This window comes from Hypanus sabinus, chromosome 6 (assembly GCF_030144855.1).
Source record: "Hypanus sabinus isolate sHypSab1 chromosome 6, sHypSab1.hap1, whole genome shotgun sequence".
Lineage (NCBI taxonomy): Eukaryota > Metazoa > Chordata > Chondrichthyes > Myliobatiformes > Dasyatidae > Hypanus > Hypanus sabinus.
Window position 1 is genome coordinate 20,398,193 of NC_082711.1, and position 19,213 is coordinate 20,417,405.

General features: G+C 39.8%; 1 protein-coding gene across 3 annotated transcripts in view; it reads right to left on the minus strand.

Moving 5' to 3' along the window:
• kmt2ca (lysine (K)-specific methyltransferase 2Ca) overlaps window positions 1-19,213 on the minus strand; it is a 479,075-nt gene that overhangs the window by 183,398 nt on the left and 276,464 nt on the right. For all 3 annotated transcript variants that reach the window (XM_059971838.1, XM_059971840.1, XM_059971839.1), the window contains one exon: window positions 1,580-1,696. In XM_059971838.1, the coding sequence (XP_059827821.1) occupies window positions 1,580-1,696 (117 nt within the window). The remainder of the gene's footprint in view (window positions 1-1,579; window positions 1,697-19,213) is intronic.

Consider the following 19,213-nt stretch of genomic DNA (forward strand, 5'->3'; position numbering starts at 1 on the left):
TTCTTCATGCTAGTTGATGTAACTAAGTTAATACAATGGCCAATTCTGAAACCACCTATCCATTTGTAAAGCATGTATATATATATTTTTTAAAAGTGTCCTGACTTTCTCTTCTCCCATCTACATGCTGGGAAAATGACACCTTAATCTGTAGTCTGAAAATACTGAGCACAGATCAGTCATGTGATAACACCAAAAACAAGCAACTCGGGCATAAATGTAAAAAATGTAATATAGCACACATTCAACCTGTCAAATGCACTACATTTTAAACAGAGGAATCTGTAGAACACACAATAATTTCAGCACATGTTGTCTATGCTGAACATGCCAAATATCTAAGTCACTTCAATGCTTCTTATCATCCCTGCATCCACCACTATCCCAGTGGCCTGCTCCAGACACTGACTACTCTCTCTATATATAAAAATCGTGGCATTTCTGCCATGGGAAAAAGATTCTGCCTATCTAATCTTTCAATGTCTCTCAGAATTTGATAAACTTCTATCAGGTCTCCCCTGAGCCTTTGAAAACAACCAAGTTCATCAATCTCTCCCTTTGCTCATATCCTCTAATTCAAGCAGCATATTCTCCACCCCATCCAAAGCCTTCACAACCTTCCAAGAGTGGGGCAATCACAACAATTCTGTAAGGCTGGCCTAATCAAAGTTGTAATTATTGCCACGCCCAATGAAGTATGCCACGTGCCTTCTTTACCACTCTTGCGTGGCCACTTTCAGGAAGCTTTGAACTTGAAGCTCACAATCCCTCTGCACAATGTTATTAAGGGTCCTGCCAATAACTGTACACTTTACCCTTATTGCTGACCTCCCAACATGCGACATTTCACATCTGTTCAGATAATACTCCATCTGCCATTTCTCTGCCTTCTGATCCTGTGGCATTCTTTGATAACTCTCCACGGTGCCCACAACTCTGCCAATTTTTGTGCTGTATCCAAATATGCTAACCCACCCAACTATGTTTTCCTTGAAGTTATTAATATAGCCCTGATCACTGTGGAACACCTGTGGTCACAGACCTTCAGTCAGAGTAACACTGTTCCGTAAGTATGCTCTACCTTCTCTGAGCAAGACAATTCTGAATCTAAACTACCCAAGTTAGATGTGTCCAAAGCATCTTAGTATTCTATGTCAGCCTATCATAAGTGACTTTGCCAAATGTCTTACTTAAGTCCATGTAGACAATATCCACTGTCCTATCAATCATCTTTGTCACCACCACCAAACCTCAATCAACTTTGTAAGACAACCCTGTCCCACACAAGGCCATGCTGACCGCCCTTAACCAGGCCATATGTTTCCAAGTGTACACAAGCCCTATGCTTAAGAAATCCTCTGGAAAAGCATGCCTGCTACTGATGTGAGTCTTACTGGCCTATAGTTTCTGGGACTATCCTTATTTCCCTACTTGAACAAAGGTACAAGTGTTTGTTTGTTCAAATTGGCAAGTAACTGATACCACCAATAATCAACTGTCAGGTTCTCGGAAATGCAATACAGATAAAAGAAAATAAAATATATTTAAATTCAGATACAGATATAACATAAATACTTACTCCTGGTGTTATAACAGCACCCATGCCATTTTTCAGTTTCGATCTGCCTCTAACTCCTCGACCAGGATGTCCTCCTCCACGTGGTCTCTTTTTTCCAGGAAAGCCAGCACCACGACCCTATTGAAAATAACACTTCAGAAGAGTCCTGTTTTGAATACAGTGTATCTGCAATACTTTGCAGGACAAATATTAGTACTTGACAACTTACTTTGCCTTTCCCACTACTAAAAATGAAACATGTCAATAACTGATGTTTATGCAACTTTGTCAACAATTAAAATTAGCTATGTTTACCTTTAGTATTACCATAAACTTCTTCGAAGTTAATGCTTTAAAGGATCAATGGAAAATAATAATGGTAGAGAAATCAAACTGAAATAAATGATTTTTTCTCAAACATTTGCTGTTTGCATTTGTGATTCTTGAATCAATCTTAGCTCTTTTTAATGGGTCATGCTTGTAAACTTAAATATTAAAAAGTTTCTCAAAGCTTGTGTTTACAAAGGTGGAGGAGTCTGGGAACTGCATTCAAGGGAAGAAAATTTGTCCTTTAGGTATTGCCAAAACAGATGACTGTATTCATATGATTTTCAGGATAAGCACTACTCCACTGTTTGTGTTACTGACAAAGTCTGATTGAAAGACAATGCTGCCATTGCCAATGTTTATACTAGTGAACAACAGTTCCCCACTATTCTGTAAGTTTATTCTTTTTGGGGTGGGTATGAATGTATAATTTGAGGGAAGAGGAGAAGTAGGTCTCTAAGCTTTAGTCACTCTTGAATATCTCACATACTTTCACAGCTTGAGCTTGCAAACTGATAAATTTATCAGCAAACCACCTTAACTGCTGGTTAGGAAAACAACAACCCATATTGAACTTGAGCCAGACCAGCAGATAGCAATGGGTAAAAGAATCCCAACTTCTTCCATTGTTTTAATCAGTCATCTTGAGATTCAAAGTCACGTTTGCTTGTGTGTTACATACTTACATACTTCAGGAGGTTACGTCAAAGGGATTAACTTGTGCAGACGTCAACAAAGAATGATCTTTTACATTAGTAATTTCAAGAAAAAATCCATTATATTCTCAACAGCCAGGCAGGATGCATCAGTTCATGAAAGGGAAGTAGTCCTGTAAGATAGTGATGGTGCTTCCAGTAAGATGGCAGTGTGTATACACACACCAGCATCTTAGGGGCCAACTGTAGGTGCTTTTTCCCCTTGGTAAATGTGTTTCTATACATAATAAAACTATTCTTTACTCCAATAACTATCTGTTTCATAGATCCTTTGCATCAGTGAGCTACTCATTGTTCAGAGAAGCTGGCCGGAGCATCTCAAGAGCCAGTCAGTGGGTTGGGGTAGTCGAATCGGGCCATCAGGGCAGGTAATCCGAGCAGGTCCATCAGGATGGGGGAAGAAGCTAATTTGGGTTCGGAAGAGCTGACTTGTGTAGAGACCATGCTGCAGTGTGCTGTTCGGAGACACTGGAGTTGGTGCCTTTCAACTGGTGCGAAGGCGGTGTGCAGTGAAACTGTAAGTGATTGTCTTGGGCATTTCTTTTATGATCTCAAGACCCTGTTGGACATTGATTGCTGCAGTGATTGATGTTTCAGTTGTTTGGTGGTGAGGCAGCAGTATCGCCTCGGTTGTAGCTAGGTCTGGGACCCAGTCCTTGAGCTTGCGTTGTAGAGTGGCATCCAGGGGTGGCTGCTCCCATTGGTACTGCCCTTCAGTGGTGGATTGGTGGAATTACAGGCTGGACTGTCAGGAACCATCAATCTGTGGGAACTGTCACTTTGGAACTTGGTCTAAAAATTTGTTTCCTTATGTGACTATGTTCTTTTTTTCCATTCTTGTTATTTTGAATGTTTGTTTTTGCACCTTGGCCCCAGAGAAACATGCTGTCACCCGGCTGAGTGGTATTGTATAGTATTGAATGACAATTGATTTGATTTGACTGAAGGTTGTATGAGGGATGAGAAATGGAAAAATATATAATTAAAACCCTGTAAAAATATTTTTCTACTATCACTTCATTATTTTCCTGCAAGAATAAGTTTGCTTCATAGATACTTGGAAAATCACTTGTATACAGCCTAAAGTGAGTAAGCACCTTAAAGTAGTTGATAGCTATCCAGAGAAACAAACATCAAAGTATATCTGACTTTCCAAAAGAAGAGAGCATTCAAGCAGATAATACATTTTTTGAACAGCTCTGAACAATTTAAGTCAAAGTATACTTAAAGGTTATACTTCGTTTGGAGTTCGAGGGAATATAACCATATAACATATAACCATATAACCATATAACAATCACAGCACGGAAACAGGTCATCTTGGCCCTCCTAGTCCGTGCTGAACCCTTAATCTCACCTAGTCCCACCTTCCCGCACTCAGCCCATAACCCTCCACTCCTTTCCTGTCCATATACCTATCCAATTTTACCTTAAATGACACAATTGAACTGGCCTCTACTACTTCTACAGGAAGCTCATTCCACACAGCTATCACTCTTTGAGTAAAGAAATACCCCCTCGTGTTTCCCTTAAACTTCTGCCCCCTAACTCTCAAATCATGTCCTCTAGTTTGAATCTCCCCTACTCTCAATGGAAACAGCCTGTTCACGTCAACTCTATCTATCCCTCTCAAAATTTTAAATACCTCGATCAAATCCCCCCTCAACCTTCTATGCTCCAATGAATAGAGACCTAACTTGTTCAACCTTTCTCTGTAACTTAATTGCTGAAACCCAGGTAACATCCTAGTAAATCGTCTCTGCACTCTCTCTAATTTATTGATATCTTTCCTATAATTCGGTGACCAGAACTGCACACAATATTCCAAATTTGGCCTTACCAATGCCTTGTACAACTTTAGCATTACATCCCAACTTCTGTACTCAACAAATATCTAGCCAATTTCTACCGATGTACCATGGAGAACATTCTGACTGGTTGCACCAACACCTGGTATAGTGGCTCCAACAGACAGGACTGAATGAGGTTGCAGAGCTTTATAGACTCAAACAGTTCCATCACAGTGAGGGCATCTTCAAGAGCTGGTGCCTCAAGAAGGAAGCATTTGTCATAAAGGATCCTCAGCATCCACGATGTGCACTCCTTTTATTATTACCATCTGGGAGGAGGTAAAGGAATCTGAGGATGCACACTCAGTGCTTTAGGAACAGCTTCTTCCCCTCTGCTCCTCTTCTGGAATGGTCCATGAACCCATGAACACTATTTCACTATTCTTCTTTTGCAATACTTATTTTACTTCATACTGTAACTTACAGTAATTGGATGATTTTCCGGTACTGTGACCATAAAACAAATTTCACAACATATGGTACATCAATGATAACAAACCTAACTCTGATTCTTAAGTATAGGATTCAAACTACTTCAATAAATATTTAACTGCAATACATTACTTTGACAAATGGATCAGAAGATAGAAGTAATGACTAGTAACTGAAATTGTAATTGATACAATATAAACATAGTGTGTTGGTGGCATTATTTGCACTTCATTTATAAGCTCATATTGACTACATTGTACAGGTAACTAGTTATGCCCACAAGAGCCATATCTACCACTCAAGACAAAAAGTGCAATAAAAGCAGACACCGCTGAACTCCTAAGAAGATTATACAGCTTTGATGAACAATACTTCAGCCTACTGTCTTCAGAAATCAGGAATCAACCTAAAAGTGTTCTTATTTCAGAACAGATAGCTACCGTAAGACCACAGACTCCCACAACTATCTTAATTATATTCCTTCCCACCTTGACTCTGATAAGGTCATTCGGTCTCTCTGGGCACGAACTCATGATCTGTTTTCCTGGATGGGTGTCTCTAAAACACCTTTCCATCTTCCTGAACAGTTGCTGTCTGTCTTATCATAGTTTGCAGAGCCCTTAACCATTACTGTTCTCAACAATTTTTTTAAGAACTTTTTTTAACCTCTGGTCAGTGTCTTTACAAGATGGGCGACCCAAGCCATTATCAATACTCCTCAGGGATTGTCTGCTGTCATCAGTGGACACATAGCCAGGACTTGTGATATGCACCAGCTGCTCATACGACCATCCACCACGGGCTCCCATGGTTTCACGTGACCCTGATTGGGGATGGAGGGGGTTACTAAACAGGTACTACACCTTGCCCAAGGCTGACCTGCATACTAGCAGAGGGAAGAAGCATTTTACATCTCCTTTGGTAGAGTCGTATCTCCACCAGTCCACCCTACTAGACCCTGCATTTAATGAATTATTCCTTGGAATTTACTCCAGCAAGATTCCACCAAACATGCATTCTCCTCCCCTTCCTTTTCAGTGTTTCAAAGGAATACTCATTTCATACAGTGATGCTAGAAAGTTTATGAACCCTATAGAGTTTTCCCTATTTCTGCATTAATATGACCTAAAATGTGATCAGATCTTCACACAAGTCCATAAGACCTTAAGACTTAGGAGCAGAATTAGGCCATTCAGCCCATCGAGTCTGCTCCACCATTCCATCATGGCTGAAACCCAATCCCATTCAACCCTATACACCTTCTCACCATATCCTTTGATGCCCTGACCAATCAGGAAATGATCAACTTCCATCTTAAATATAGCCACAGACTTGGCCTCCACTGCAGACTGCGGCAGAGCATTCCATAGATTCACTACTCTCTGAATAAAAAAAGCTCCTCCTTACTCTTGTTCTAAAAGGTTGCCTCTCAATTTTGAGGCTGTCCCCTTTAGTTCTGGATATCCCCACTATAGGAAACATCCTCTTCACATTCACCTTATCTAGTCCTTTCAATATTCAATATGTTTCAATGAGATGCCCACACATTTTTCTAAATTTCAGTGAGTACAGGCCCATAGCTGCCAAACGCTCCGCATAAGTTAACCCCTTCATTCCTGGAATCATTCTCATGTACCTCCTCTGGACTCTCTCCAATGACAACACATCCTTTCTGAGATGTGGGGCCCAAAACTGTTGACAATACGCCAAGTGCAGCCTGACCAGTGTCTTATAAAGGCACAGCATTATCTTTTTGCTTTTATATTCTATTTCCCTTGAAATAAATGCCAGCATTGCATCTTCTTTCTTTACCACAGACTCAGTCAATAAATTAAGCTTTTGGGAGTCTTGCACAAGGACTCCTAGGTTCCTCTGCACCTCTGATGTATGAACCTTCTCCCCATTCAGATAACAGTCTGCACTATTGTTCTTTTTATCAAAATGCATTATCATACATTTCCCAATACTGCATTCCAACTGTCATTTTGCCCATTCTCCCAATTTGTCCAAGTCCTGCTGTAATCCCATTGCTTCCTCAGCACTACCTACCCTCCACCTATCTTCATATCATCCACAAACTTTGCCACAATGCCATCAATTTCACTATCCAAATCATTGATAAACAATGTGAGAAGTAGTGGTCCCAATATTGACGCCTGAGGAACATCACTAGTCACTGGCAGCCAACCAGAAAAGGCCCCTTTATTCCCACTCACTGCCTGTCAGCCATTCCTCTGTCCATGCCAGTATCTTTCCTGTAACGCCATGGGATTTGTCGAGCAGAGGTAAGTCCTAAAGCCATAGGAAGTCCTAAAACTAGGTAAAGAGAACCCAATTAAATAAATAACACAAAAAATATTATACTTGTTCATTTATTTATTGAGAAAAATGATCCAATATTACATGCATTTTTTGGAAAAAGTATATGAAACTCTGGGGTAATACTTTCTATAAAAGCTATTTGGAGTCAGATGTTCCAATCAATGAGATGAGATTGGAGGTGTGGGTTGTAGAGGTGTCCTGCCCTATAAAAACACACACACAACGTCAGGTTACTGACAAAGCCTATTCTTATCAAGAAAGATCTGTTTATGTACTCCATATTGCAATCAAAACAACTTTCAAAGGACCTGAGAAGAACTGTAGAGATGCATGAAGCTGGAAAAGGCTACAGAAGTATTTCTAAAGAGCTGAATGTTCATCAGTCCAGTAAGAGAAATTGTCTACAAATGGAAGAAACTCTTAACTACTGCTACTCTCCCTAGGAATTGGTATTCTGCAAAGATCACACCAAGAGCACAACATTTAATGCTCAAGGAGGTGAAAAAGAACCCAAGGATAACAGCAAAAGACCTGAAGGAATCTCTAGAACTTGCTCTGTTCATATATCCACTATGAAAAAAAATGAACAAGAATGGTGTTCATAGAAGGACACCATGGAGGAAACCATTGCTCTCCAAAACAAAAAAAATTCACAAATCGTCTCAAGTTTGCAAAACACCACCTGGATGTTTTACAACGCTTCTGGGAGAATGCTCTGTGGACAGATGAGACAAAAGTTGAATGTTTTGGCAAAAATGCACATTGCTGTGTTTGGAGGAAGAAGGACACTGCACACCAACAGCAAGATCTCATCCCAACTGTGAAGCATGGTGGAAGGAGCATCATGGTTTAGGGCTGCTGCATCAGGGCCTGGACAGCTTGCAATCATTGAGGAACAATGAATTCAAAATTGTATTGAGACATTTTACAAGAGAATGTCAGGATAACAGTCCATCACCTGAAGCTTAATAGAAGTTGGATGATGATCCAAAAGACAAAAGTCAGCAACAAACTGGTTTAAAAAGAAGAAAATTCATGTTTTGGTATAGCTGAGTAAAAGTCCTGACCTGAATCCTTTTGAGATGTTGTGGAAGGACCTGAAGCAAGCAATTCACGCAAGGAAGTCCACCAACACCTCAGAGTTGAAGCAGTTTTGTTAGGAGGAATGACCTAAAATTCCTCCAAGCTGATGTGTAGGACTGATCAACAGTAACCGGAAATGCATGGTTGAAGTTACTGCTGTACAAAGGAGTCACACCAGTTACTGAAAGCAAAGGTTCACATACATTATCCAACAAATACATGTAATATACAATTATTTTTCTCAATAAATAAGTGAAGTATAATGTCTTCTGTGTTATTTATTTAATTGGGTTCTTTTTTTAAAATCTAGTTTCAGGACTTGCATGCAGATCTAATAACATTTTAGGTCATATTTATGCAGAAATAGAGAAAATTCTACAGGATTCACAAATTTTCTAGCACCACTGTAAATCCCTAGTCTACTCTTTCATCCTTCCCTACTACTCCATGTCTCATGGAATTTTCCTATGTAACCACAGTAGATGCAACACTTGCCCTTTCATCTCTTTCTTCCCACCATGTAGGGTTACAAACAGTCTCTCCATCTGAAGCAGGGGTTCATCTGCGTTTCTTCCATCCTAGCACTTGGTATTCACAACACAGTCTCCTATACATTGTAGAAACCAATCACAGATAGGTTGATCACTTCGTGGGGCACCTGTACTTAGTGGCCACTAGCCACCCTGAGCTACAGTTAACTGCTACTTTAATTCAGCCATTCCCAATAACCACAGTGAGATGTCAGTGGTCTCTTGTACTGTTACAAAGAAGCCCAATTGAAGCAACAGAAGCAACACCTTACCTTCTAATTCTAGCTTCTCTATTTGGTCATTTTGCCTCAGTTTTTCTTTTACTATCAGTACAGCTTGACTTCCTGGGCACATTCCATAGCCATGCTATTAGCAACAAATTACATACAGTATAGTCTGATCCTAATTACTCCTCTAGCTCCTATATATGTTTACTTATTTACTCCCAATCTATTAGAGATATTCTCTTTGCTCTACCTTCTCTGTGACTGAAAACTAACTTTCCCAGATCTGATGAAGGGTTTCTGACCCAGTTTTCCATGTTTACTGTTAGGCTGAGCAGGACAATTTCAGCTCCCCCCCCCCCCCCCCATTTTTATCCCTTTTATACCTCAAATCTGTTTCTGTTCCCAAACATTTAGCTATGCTGATTCTTTTCAGCATTTTACTTTTAAAAATTTCAATGTTAAGAGTCAACAGCAATTTACTTTAAGTAACCATTACCTCAGTGTAAAATTTCATCCTGACTTCAATACACTGTTGTTCATGAGTAATTCAAAGTTATAAAAGTACAGGTCACCATGTACAACCTGGGATTCGTTTTCTTGCAGGTGTACACAGTAAATAAAATAAACATAATAGAATAATTGAAAGAGTGTACCTAACAGAATGGACAAACGACCAATGTGCAAAAGACAACAAGCTGCAAATAAATAAGATTTTTAGAAAATCAGTAATAAATCTTGATAACTTGAGATGAAGTGTCCTTGAAAGTGAGTCCATTGGTTGTGGGAACAGGTCAATGATGAAGCAAGTGAGGTTGAGTGAAGTTATCCCCACTGGTTCAAGAGCTTGATGGCTGAGGGGTAATAACTGTTCCTGGACCTAGCAGTACAAGTCTTGAGGCTCCAGTACCTTCTTCCTGATGGCACCAGCGAGAAGAAAGCATGATTTGGGTGGTGGGCTGCCCTTTTTCTGAGACAGCACTCCATGTACATGTGCTCAATGGTGGGGAGAGCTTTACCCATTATGGACTGGGCCATATCCACTACTTTTCTATATGATTTTCTGTCCAAGGGCATTAATGCTTCCATACCAGGCCATGATGTAATCAATCAATATACTCTCCATCACACATCTATAGAAGTTTGTCAAAGTGTTAAATGTCATGCCAAATCTTCACAAACTTCTAAGGAAATAGAGGAGCTGTTGTGCCTTCTTCATAAAGGAACTTGTGTTGAGCCCAGGACAGATCCTCTTAAATGGAAAAAAAAATGAGGCATTTAAAGTTCTGACCCTCTAGGCCTCCTTGACTAAGACTAGCTCATGAACCTTCCGTTTCTTCCTCCTGAAGTCTACAATCAGCTCTTTGGTTTTGCAGTCATCAAATGAGAGGTTGTTGTTGGGGCACCACTCAGCTAGATTTTCAATCTCCCACCCATATGCTGATTTGTCACCACCCTCAATTTGGCAAACAGCAATGGTGTTGTCAGCACACTTAAATGTGGCATTGGAACAATGCTTAGCTTTGCCGTTGTAAGTATAAAGCAAGTAGAGCAGGGGACTCAGCACACACCTTGGTGGTGCATCTGTGCTGATGGAGACCATGGAGGAGATGTTGTTGCCAATCTGAAATGCCTAGTGTCTGCAAGTGAGGAATTAGAGGATCTAAATGCACAAGAAGGAATTGAAGCCAAAGTCTTGAAGCTTATTGATTAGTTTTGAGGGGATGGTAGTATTGAATGTTGAGCTTCAGTCAATAAACAGCATCCTGATATATGCAGCTTTGATGCCCAGATATTCCAGGTTTGAGTGAAGAGCCAATGCTGCTGTGGACTTGCTTTGTTGGTAGGCATATGGAGTGGATTCAAGTCGCTTCTCAGCAGTTGATGTGCTTCATCACCAAACTCTCAAAGCATTTTATCACAGTGGATGTAAATGCTCCTGTACGATAATCAATGAGGCAGGTTTTCACGTTCTTCTTAGCCACCAGTCTAATTGAAGTCTGCTTGAAGCAGGTGGGTACCTTAAGACTGTCAAAGCAGTGGTTAAAGAAGTCGTGAACACCCTGGCCAGTTGATCAGCACAGGTCTTTAGTACTCAGCCAAGTAACTCATCTAGGCTGGATGCTTTCTATGGGTTTTACTTCCTGAAAGATATTCTCATGTTGGTCTCAAAGACTGAACTCAGAGGATCACCAGCGGCTGTGGGAGCTTGTGAAGGTTCCCCTATGCTTTGATAGTCAAAGTGAGCACAGTAGGCATTGAGCTCGTCTGGAAGCAATGCCTTGTTATCACTTTGTAAGAGGTAATAGCATTCGACCCCCGCCACAGCTGTCAAACATCCTTCAGTGATGCAAGTTTGGCCCAGAATTGTCACTTTGCATGCGAGATGGCTTTCCAGAGATCGTAACTGGACTTCTTGTATCCTCCTTGGTTACCAAACCTGAATGCCACTAAACTGACAGATCTCACGGTTCATCCAGGGGTTACTAGTTGGGGGAAGACTCTCAATGATTTTGTGGTTACACACTCCGATTGTTTTTAAAAAGTCTGTGACAACTGGGGTATATTCATTCAGATCCTCTGATGAGTCCTTGAACATGGCCCAGTCCACCAACTTAAAGCAGTCCCATAGCCACTCCTCTGCTTCATGCAACCAACCACCTCTTTCTTGTCCTCATCTCTGGAGCTTTCCTCTTTAGCATCTGCCTGTACGCAGGTAGGAAAAGGTCAGCCAAGTGATCAGCTTTCATGAAATGCTGCCTAGGTATGGAATGATAGGCATTCCTGATCATAGTATAGCAGTAATAAGACCATAAGAAATAGGAGCAGAATTAGGCCATTTGGCCCATCATGTCCGTTCCACCATTCAATCATGGCTGATCCTTCACCCACACCCCCACCCCTGCACCCAGCCTCACTTGCTAGCCTTCTCCCTGTAACCTTTGATGCTGTGGCCAATCAAGAACCTATCAATTTCCGTCTTAAATACACCCAACAACCTGGCCTCCCCAGCTGCCAGTGGTAACAAATTGCACAAATTCACCACCCTCTGACGAAAGAAATTTCTCTGCATCTCTGCTCCAAATGGAAGCCCTTCTATCCTGAGACTGTGTCCTCTTATCCTAGACTCCCGCACCATAAGAAACATCCTTTCCAGATCTACCATGCGTAAGCCTTTCAACATTTGAAAGGTTTCTATGAGATCCCCCCTCATTTTCTAAATTCCAGTGAGTACAGGGCCAGAGCCATTAAATGTTCCTCATATGATAACCCTTTCAATCCTGTAGTTATCTAGAACTTCCTCTGAATGCTCTTCAATGCCAGCATATCTTTTCTTAGATAAGGAGCCCAAAACTGATCACAATATTCAAGGTGAGACCTCATGGGTGCCTTATAAAGCATCAGCAACACATTCCTGCTCTTATATTCTAGACTTCTTGAAACAAATGCTATCGTTGCATTTGCCTTCCTTGCCACTGACTCAACCTGCAAACTCACCTTTAGGGTGTCCTGCACAAAGACTCCCAAGTCTTCTTGCATCTCAGATTTGTGGATTTTCTCCCCATTTAGAAAATAGTCTGCACATTTATTTCTACTACCAAAGTGCATGACCATGCACTTTCCAACACTGTATTTCATTTGCCACTTTCTTGCCCCGTCTCCTAATCTAAGTCTTCAGCAGCCTTTCTTTTATTCCCACTCGCTGCCTCCTACCAATCAGCCAATGTTCTAACCATGCCAGTAACTTTCCTGTAATACCATTGGGCTCCTAACTTGGTAGCAGCCTCATATGTGGCACCTTGTCAAAGGCCTTCTGAAAATCCAGATATACAACATCCACTGCACCCCCTTTATCTATCCTACTTGTAATCTCCTCAAAAAATTCCAACAAGTTCATCGGGCAAGATTTTCCCTTAAGAAAATCATGCTGACTTTGTCCCATCTTGTCCTGTGTCACCAAGTACTCCATAACTTCATCATGAACAGTTTTCACTAACATCCACCCAGCCTCTGAGGTCAAGATAACCGGTCTATAATTTCCTTTCTGCTGCCTCCCACCTTTCTTAGAGTGCAGTGACATTTGCAATTTTCCAGTCCTCCAGAACCATGGCAGAGTTCGATGACTTTTGAAAGATCATTACTAATGCCTCTATTACTATCTCTTTCAGAACAATAGGGTGCAGTTCATCTGGTCCAGATGTATCTTCAGGTCTTGCAGCTTTTTGAGCACCTTCTCCCTTGTAATATGAACTGCACCCACTTCTCTTCCCTCACACGTTTTTAAACACCTGACGTAATTCTCAGTGAAGACTGATGCAAAATACTCAATTAGTTCTTCTGCATCTCCTTGTCTCCTGTTATTATATTCTCCTACTTCATTTTCTTGTGGGCCTATATCCACTCTCATCTCTTCTATTGTTAACATACTTGAAAAAGCATTTTCTATCCACCTTGATATTGTTTGCTGGTTTGCTTTCATATTTCATTTTTCCCTCCTAATGATACTTCCTCATTTTTCGCAGAAACTCAAGCCATTGTTGTTCTGCTGTCATCCCTGTCCGCATCGCCTTCCAATTTACTTTGGCCCACTCTTCTGTCATACTACTGTAATTTCCTTTACTCCACCGAAATACTGCTATGGCAGAATTTACTTTCTCCCTGTCCTAAGAGTTCCTTTACCTTAAGTCAGGGTTTCTCACCGTGGTTCTGCAAGAGATCATGATTCAAAAAAAACATTGAGTGTTGAACTTCACGCAACACGCAATGCTGGTGCTCACAGTGGTGGGCAGTGCCCGAGCATTTAGCAATCTTGTTAGAGGTCTCTTAGCATAGTAGGACCATGTTTATTTGATCGAGTCTATTCTCAGTTTTTGATACAAGATAGGGAGGCTGTTTATAATTGGTGAGCATTTTATTGCACAGAGTGGAGGACGGTAACAAATTATCTTCAACTTCCCTTAATATGCCTGACTGACTTATGGGTATAAAGAAACACTACCTGTGTAGTACAAAACTGGAGGGAAATTTTCATTCTAAATACGGTCCAATGTGGTGATTTTTGAAGAGGACATGTGAGATGGAAGAGAAGGATTCTAAGCCTAGGCCTAAGGACAATTCTGATAAGATTAATGATGAAGAGTTACAATCTTTGGAGTCATTTCACTGCAGTAGTGCAAAAACTGACACAAAAAAAGTCAACCTTTACAATGACAGCTACTTACTTAATAATGGGTTTTACATGGACTGGTGATCCAAGTTTGTAAGATTTCTAAATGATGGTAAAATTGAAGAAAATTTTTTCTGTTGAAAAGAGCTGGCCAAAACAAGCAAAGGCCAAGATGTATTTAATGCTTTGCTCTCATATCTGGAAACAAAAGGTCTGTCTTGGAGGAACTGTGTTGGCATCTGTACTGATGGTGCCCTATCATTGGTTGGCTACATGAGAGGTTCTGTTTCTCATGTAATAAGAAGGGAAAATCCTGATGTTTTCACAACACACTGCTTTCTTCACAGAGAGACGCTGATGTCAAAAACTCTTGGGAGATGAAATGAAAAAAAGTTCTGAATTATGCTACAATAATGGTTACTTTATTAAACAAAGACCAGTTCACTTGAGAATGTTAAAAAAAATGTGAAAATCTGGACAAAGAGCACACCAATCACCTGCTACATACAGAAATCTGGTGGCTTAGCAGAGGAAGAGTTCTCAACAAAGGTGAAAGATGAATTGCAGGGGTACTTGCCAAGAAAACAGTAGGTCAGATTTTTCTGAGTGCTTTGAAGATGAAGAGTATCTGCAGAAACTAGCCTACTTAGCAGGTATTTTTCATCATATGAACCAGTTGAACAAATCTCTGCAAGGCTTTGGAGAAAATGTTTTGACTTTAAGTGACAGGATTCTTGGATTTAAAAGGAAACTGAATGTTTGAAAAAAAAAACAAGTTTATTATGTTTGCTTCATGAGTTTTTAAAATTTAGGAAAGGGAAAGAAAGTGATTAATTTCAAGAAAGGTAAGCTGAGCTTAATTATCTGTTTCTTTTCAAGAAAGGTTGGTTAAAAATTTATTCTCTACTCAAAAGAGCATTGGCAATTATTTTTGTATTATTATATCTACAACTTACTAGTCATGCTAATGTACCGTGTGCTGTAGATTTAATAATTATTATGCAGGGTGTTCCTTGAGACCTGAAAATTATTTCAAGGGTTGCTCTGGGGCAAAAAGGTTGAGAAAGGCTGCCTTAAGTGATTGGGTGTATTGGGTCTCCTGTACTGCAGGTCATGTGCTGATGATAAATGGGCAGAGATCTCTTTGAATAAGCCTGACTGAAATCCTCGACTATGATTTGAAATGCATCAGGGTGGGCTGTTTCTTGTTTGGTGATGGCAGCACTCAATATCTCGAGTGTCTGATTAATGTCGGTGTTTGGCTGTAGGTAAACCACAGTCAGGATCATGGAGATTCCTTAATCATGTTCCAGGCTGGGGAAACAAGAGTGCAATGTTGAGCACCACAAAGAGATCATCAGAAAACACAGACCCCCACCATGATCCATCCTGTGTATCAAGAAGTCTTCAGGTTTCACCAATGTATCCAGAGTGAGTCATGTCCAGGTGAAACACTGAACACTTCAATTCCTTACTTCCCTCAGTCTTGTTCTCCAGTGACGATACATTTATGCTGGGGAAAGGAACTTTAACTTCTAGGTGTCTGAATCCGGCTTGGAGTCCTCCCCTTCTCCTTCTCTTCTGGCCATGGCGATGTACCTTCATTGACATAAAGGTGCTATACCTGCATGTTTGGTAGTTAAGCCCAGAGTCTTTCCAAAGATTGTGAAATCGCAAGCTCATTAAGATGGTTCAAAAGTATGCTGCTTGAAGGAAAATTAGAGGCTACAGATTGCAGTGAGTGATTCAGAAAAGGCATATACAGAAGTTTTATAAGTAGCCTTCAACATGTCATTGTGGTTCCAACAACATCTTGGTGCTAGGTCAAAATCTAGAATAGTAGCGATATTTAAGTACTATCAGAAATAGATTCTAGTGGTCCATGAAAAAGCCAAAAGAAGAGAGTAAGCTCTAAACTATCATTTTTCAACTGCACTTAATGAATAAAAATAAGATGGCATACCTTTAATAAACACCTAATTTGGATGCTAGTGATGCTGTACACCTTTAATACTCACAGATGTCAGTTGAGGAGGTATGTTCATTCTGCAGAGCTCTAATCAGTCAAATGTGAAAATGCAATAATGGAAGCAAACCACAGAATGCCAATATTTATTAATGAACTATTCAGCAGACCAAAGGCACAAATTTGCAAAATATCAATTTTTCAGGTTTAAAATCTAATAGCATATTTTCCATGGAACAACTAACTTCATCAATTCACTTGCTTCCCAAAAAGCAGCATTCATTAAAAAAATTGTAAGTATTGATTTGAGAAATCGTTGGACAACAGTTTTCATAAATTTTACATGTAAAAAGATGAACATTCCATAGTTGTCTGATAACAAGAAGAATAAAAGACCATTTATCCTTCAAATCTATTTCATAATGAAAATACTTTTCTTCAACCTCAACCACAATTTCCTTCATTATATTATGTCCTTTTATTCCTGGAATATGTAGAAAACTATCGATCTCAGTTTTCAACAAAGTTAATGCCTTAACCCCCAGGGTCCTCGAGTGGAGAGTATCAAAGAATCACTGCCCACTGTTAGGAAACCGCTCTCTTATTTATTCTTAAAACTATAATCCCTGGTCCCAGGCTCCCTCATCTTCCAGTATCCCTCAATCAGACATAGAAGGACTGGGTCTCCTTAGCCACATCATTAATACAAGTTTAGAGAATACTGGCCAAATTTACTTCATCTCTCATGATACGGCAAACCAATCATCCCTGAACATGGCAAATCACATCTGCTTTTAAGAAATGTTACTCCAGGGATGGTTTTACCAAGACCCTATATAATTGCTCTGAGACTTTAATTCTCTGTTGAAATCCTGTCATAATAGTCAACACATTATTTGCTTTCCTAATCCCCATCTGCATTAGCATGTTGGTTTTATATAATTTGCACATGACACCCAAGTCCCCTTGAACTCTGCTATTCCATATACAAAAATGACTAACCTCAAATTTTCTCCTGTGTTCTTGCCAACTCATGCAGTTTTTCTCTATCTCCTGGAAGTGTTGTGAGTGAAACTTCTGCTTTCACTCACAATCCCACCTGGTTGTGCATCATCAGCCAACTTGGAAATATAATATTTAGTTCGCTTACCCAAAGCAATGATATAGATCATGAATTGCTGAATTCCAAGCACTGACTCTGTAGTACCCTGTTAGTTACAACTAGCCAATCTGAGAAGGATCCATTTATTACCAGATATTCCTTTCCCCTCCAAAAAAACATACAAAATAAAAACAGCCTCCTTGGTAGACTAACACTGACTATAATTCCCTATATTCTAGCCAAATATGCTCACTTTCCCCAAAAGTATACTCAGTGGCCTCTTCATTAGGTACACAATGTAAATATCTCATCAATCAATAATATCGCAGCAACTCAATGTATAAAAGCAAACAGACAATGTCACGAGGTTCAGTGGTTGTTCAGGCCAACCATCAGAATGGGGAAGAAATGTGATCTAAGTGACTTTGACTGTGAAGTAATTGTTGGTGCCAGAGGGTTTGAGCATCTCAGAAGCTGCTTACCTGGATTTTCACACACAAGTCTCTAGAGTTTACAGAGAAGGGTGCAAAAGAACAAAACAAAAAGCAGTAGTTCTGTGGGTCAAAACAGAGAGAGGCGAAATGAGAATGGCCAGGCTATTTCAAGCTGACAGAAAGATGACAGTAACTCAAATAAGCACATGTTACAACAGTAGTGTGCAGAAGAACATCTCTGAAAATGCACAACACATTGAAATCTCAAGTGGATGGCTACAGCAGAAAACCATGAACACACAGAAATACATACAGAATATGTATTAAGAACTTTCAAAGATTGCTGGAAGTTGTAACATAATTCAGGATTGAATCATAACTGCAACTTCAGTGACAGAAGTACATATGCGCTTTAAAAGGATGTAAAGGTATTTAAGAGACCTGTACTGAAGATTAGTGCTGAAAATTTATGACATAAAGGCCTTAGAACTTCATATTTGCAACCATATTAGAAGTTTAACAGGTCATGGCAATAAGGAAGCCCTATTTCTTCAGTAGTCTAAATTAGGAGACTATACCAGAAGCATTACCAGAAATACCTGGAGCGAATATGCAAAAATAATCCTATGAAAATTGCAAACTAAAGCAACTTCCTTGCTCATTCTGGCACAACAGACGTTTGACTGACATCAGCCAATACAACTTCTATAATAACTTGACAAGATCCCTGCTTTTGCAATGGAATCATTCAATTCAATGCTTAGAAATATGAGGGACAGCTCATTATTGAGACAGGATTTGTAATAAATGTCAAATTATATAGCAAACAGATGTGTTTGTTCTTCTTGGCCAGTAGTTTAGAACACATGAACATATAGATAAATTGGGGAAGATTCACTTCTTTCTGCATTTCAATATTCCTTTTGAAAAGAAGGAATTTAAAACATTTGTTCTATTAAGTTTCTAGAGGTCTGACAGAAGCACTGGTACAAAACTATTGTTAAAATTAGATGGTAGTTGTATTTCATATATAATTAGCCCAAGCCATTTTAAATTGGCAGCAATTATGTAATGCATGAACATAAGAAATAGAAAGGGGAGGTCAGCAGGAGACGCTCATGGAGTGAGCACTGTTTCAGATTCGTTCCATAACCTTTACTTTTTTTAACCTATGATCACCCTTATTTAACTTACTTTAACCTACACCAAAAGATTCTTTCTACTTTTTTGGACTTATCTTTAGGAGTTTATTGTGAATTTTGAAGAAATGAATACAGAAATGGCTCTGAGATCTAAAGGGTGAGACCCTGGGAAAGATTCTAACGGGAACGGGAAGAAGAAAAAGACCGATCCTAAGTGCACTGAATAGACTTATGAAATGTTATTGGAGGTTTTAAATGAAAAATTTGAAGAACGACGACAAATTTTCAAACAAGATATAAAGGCCTTTCAGGATTATATGGTTAAGACTGATTCAGTAGTTAACCAGCAGCAAGCTCTAA